Below are 3,482 nucleotides of genomic sequence, written 5' to 3'. Positions count from 1 at the left end.
ATATATTTTATGTGTAATAATCACGATTAATGTATTTTTTTTGGACGGTATTTAATGAGAAATGTGATACAAATATTAAATTTATTCGACCGAAAAAATAAGTAGGTCAAAGACTTATCTCATAAGACATGATATAGGTCAAATGCCCGAACAGTTATATATGGAATCAAAAGTTTTTTTAGATTTATTATTACAGGTCCGATAATAATTTTTTTTTTAGGATTAATTAAACATTGATCAAGAAAATAAAAAAAGAACTTATGAATTGATAAGATAATTAAATATAAACCAACTAATTTTAAAGATAATTGTTTAAAATTAGCCATTTATTGTAATAATGTAGTTTTTATAATTTTATTGTTTTTTTAATTGTTTAAATCAAAAAATATATATAAATAAATTTCGTACTTATAAATAGGCCAAAATGGGTGAATTGCGACTTAAAAAACTATATATACATTTTTTTGTGTCTGTTATTTTTTAATTAATATTTACTATTGATAATTCAAAATAATTATTTTGAACAATATATTTTCGGCGTATTAATTAGTGTGTATTAATCGATTTTATTGAATTCGAAATTCATAGAAATTTAGTTATTCATTGATTTATAAAAACTTTAAATCCATTAATAAAAAAAATAAAATCTTTTTCTAAAGAAATAACACTTTTTTTGTAATATTATTTTTTAATTATTATTTAGAATTGATAATTCAAAATAATTATTTTCATCAATAAAGCTACTAAGTAGATGTATGTATTTATCGATTTTCTTGAATTGGAAAATCATTGAAATTTATTTATTTAAAAAAATTTTAATCCATTCATTAAAAAATATTTATGAATTAATTTTGTGGTTCAGGTATAAAAAAATTAACCTTATAGGTCAATGTCGGATATTGTTGTATAATAGTTTTCCTGTGTCTATTATAACTAATTAATAATTATAAAGGTTTGATAATGAAAAAAAAAATTTTAAATATGTATTTGTTATATATAAAAAAAAAATTATTTATGATTCAAATTTCGAATTTAGAAAATTTGATCAATTTTAAATTTAATAAATAAATTATAGAAGCATGAATCAAATAGATAAGATATTTCGAATTAAAAAACTGCCGTGTTTTGATCGTGTAAATATTTGCAGATTGCAACTTATCTAAGAATGTTTTAAAACGTGAGGAAGTTGGCCCGGTTCGAGTGAGAAGGGGTCACGTGACCTACCTCCCGCAGCCAATGAGGTAGCAGCTTTCCCCAAGGTCAGGTTACCAAGGCAACCGTCACAGCTCGGAAGGCTATTGGCCGGCGGGATCCCGCGCGCGGTGTTCACTTCAGCTGTCTACAATCAGTTTCATTCGCGATGCCGTCCTACCAAAACCTCCACGGTGGGAGCTGCTTTGCCGAATCTGGCATCGCTTCTGCGGTCAATGTCATGTTAGATGATAGTTCGTATACTGGATCTTATATTTACGACACGTACGAAAATTACCCTGAATATTATCCAGAACTTGAGGAATGGAAAAAGAAATCTGTTAAATTATGGAACGGGACGGATATAGTTCACTGGATGGGCAGTATAGCCCTGGAGTTGAATATATGCCCGACTGACATGATGGCCGAGAAATTCGCTAATTTCGACGGTTGTCAACTCTCAGGACTTACAATGGACGAATTTATCCTTCGTGATCGCAATAATGGCTCGTACCTATACAAGAGACTACAGGACCTGTTGGAAAGTGAAGGAAAAAGTTATTACATGCATTACAACATGAGGCCTTACAACCCGCTCAAAATGGAAGACTACATCAAAGAAGAGCCGATTCTCACAAGACTTGAAGTGTCACCAAAAAAGAAACCGTTGTCTCCACCACCAACACCACCCTCTCCACCAGCACCATCGCCACCTGTCACCATACCCGTAGCCAAGAAAGGACGAGGAAGACCAAGGCTGCCCAGGAGGAAGAAGAAGACGGAGAAATTAGGTCGTCTCTGGGAGTTTCTCCGTGATCTACTCAAAAACCCGGATTACTGCCCGAGTCTCATCGTCTGGGAGAACCACGACGAAGGAATGTTCAGGTTCGTACACAGTGACAAAGTGGCTAAGTTGTGGGGCAGCAAGAAGGAAAACCCGGATATGAACTACGAAAAGCTGAGTCGAGCTATGAGGTATTATTATAAGAGTCAAGTACTGCTTCCAGTCTATGGCAGGAGGCTCGTGTACAAATTCGGACCAACTGCAAAAGACTGGAGGGTCGAAAATCCCAATTTCGTAAAATAATTTTATTTTTTAATATTTCGGAGCGCAAAATCGAAGGAATTTGCACCCAGTGCAAATCTGCATAAAAATGACGTGTATGTAATTTTATTATAAAAGCTCTCTTTTATTAAATAAATGTTTGATGGTTTTATTATTTTAATTACGAAATAAAAACAGTTTTATTAAATATCTCAAAAATAGATATAACGGTTACCCTCTTTCTATAAACATTTTAAATGACTATAGTTACCAAAAGTTGAAAATTTCTCTAACATTCCCAAAGATGGAGACCATAACCCTTTGCCACGTTTCACTGAAATGTCGGTCGATACGTAAAGAAAAAAATTGAATATTTAATTTTTAAACAATAAAGATTTTATTTACTTTAATGAAAAGTTCAGTTTTATTCTAAATATATAAAAAAAAAATAAAAAAAAATGAATGATAGGCCTAAATGTGATTCTATTAATTGGAGAAAACGTGAAAACGTTTTAATGGCTCAATGAAGGAATTTAAAGACTGCTAGATTTTTTTTCCCAAAAAAATATTTTTATTGATTCCATTATAAATAAATAAAACTATTGAGTTAATTTCAAACTGTTAACACATAAATATTATTAAAAATCAAAAAAGAGTTTACACAGATCACCTTGATTTGTCCATAACATTTAAACACTGTACGTAAACTTTAGTCATAATCTTGTACCTTCAACTTCAATTCAATGTTGTATAACTCAATGTGCTTTAGAGTTAATATCTTTTTTTTGTGATGTGAGATTTAATTTCATTTGGTTTTATTAGTATATAGAAATATTCTTTTTGAAATTTAAAAGTGATTTTAGATCTCACTAATTATACTTGAAGATAGTGATCAGTATTTTGAAGATTTTGTCCGATTTCTCGTAGGAGTTCTTAATGTTATAGATAATAGTATTGATGTCCAAATATTAGTCATTTTTTTGTATATATAATTATATTATATTTAATCTTTGTATTAAGTGAGTAATCTGTGATTTGAAGTACTATTTCTATCAGGGTTATAAAGTGACGTTTCTAATTGTTTTTGTTTTTATTTTTAAATAAATAAAAAATAAAATACAATTTAAAAACTTATATATGTCTTCGTTATAGACACATAGCTGACTATATTGACAATTGTAAATGGATATATATGTTTTTATTTTATTTATATAATTTAAATATAAGTGTTGATTAATAATTCTTA

The 3,482-nt window shown here is 29.4% G+C and overlaps 1 protein-coding gene across 1 annotated transcript; it reads left to right on the top strand.

Moving 5' to 3' along the window:
- Positions 1–1,304: 1,304 nt before the first annotated feature.
- On the top strand, positions 1,305–2,760 carry LOC106680640 (ETS homologous factor). The gene has a single exon (XM_014420504.3). It carries the CDS (start codon positions 1,361–1,363, stop codon positions 2,276–2,278), a length of 918 nt encoding a protein of 305 aa, XP_014275990.1. The 5' UTR covers positions 1,305–1,360; the 3' UTR covers positions 2,279–2,760.
- The last annotated feature ends 722 nt before the right edge of the window (positions 2,761–3,482 follow it).

The sequence above is a fragment of the Halyomorpha halys genome, unplaced genomic scaffold (assembly GCF_000696795.3).
Source record: "Halyomorpha halys isolate HHAL.00 unplaced genomic scaffold, Hhal_1.1 Scaffold272.1, whole genome shotgun sequence".
Taxonomy (NCBI): Eukaryota; Metazoa; Arthropoda; class Insecta; order Hemiptera; family Pentatomidae; genus Halyomorpha; species Halyomorpha halys.
Note: the sequence above shows the minus strand (reverse complement) of the source record. Positions and strands in the feature narration are given on the sequence as shown.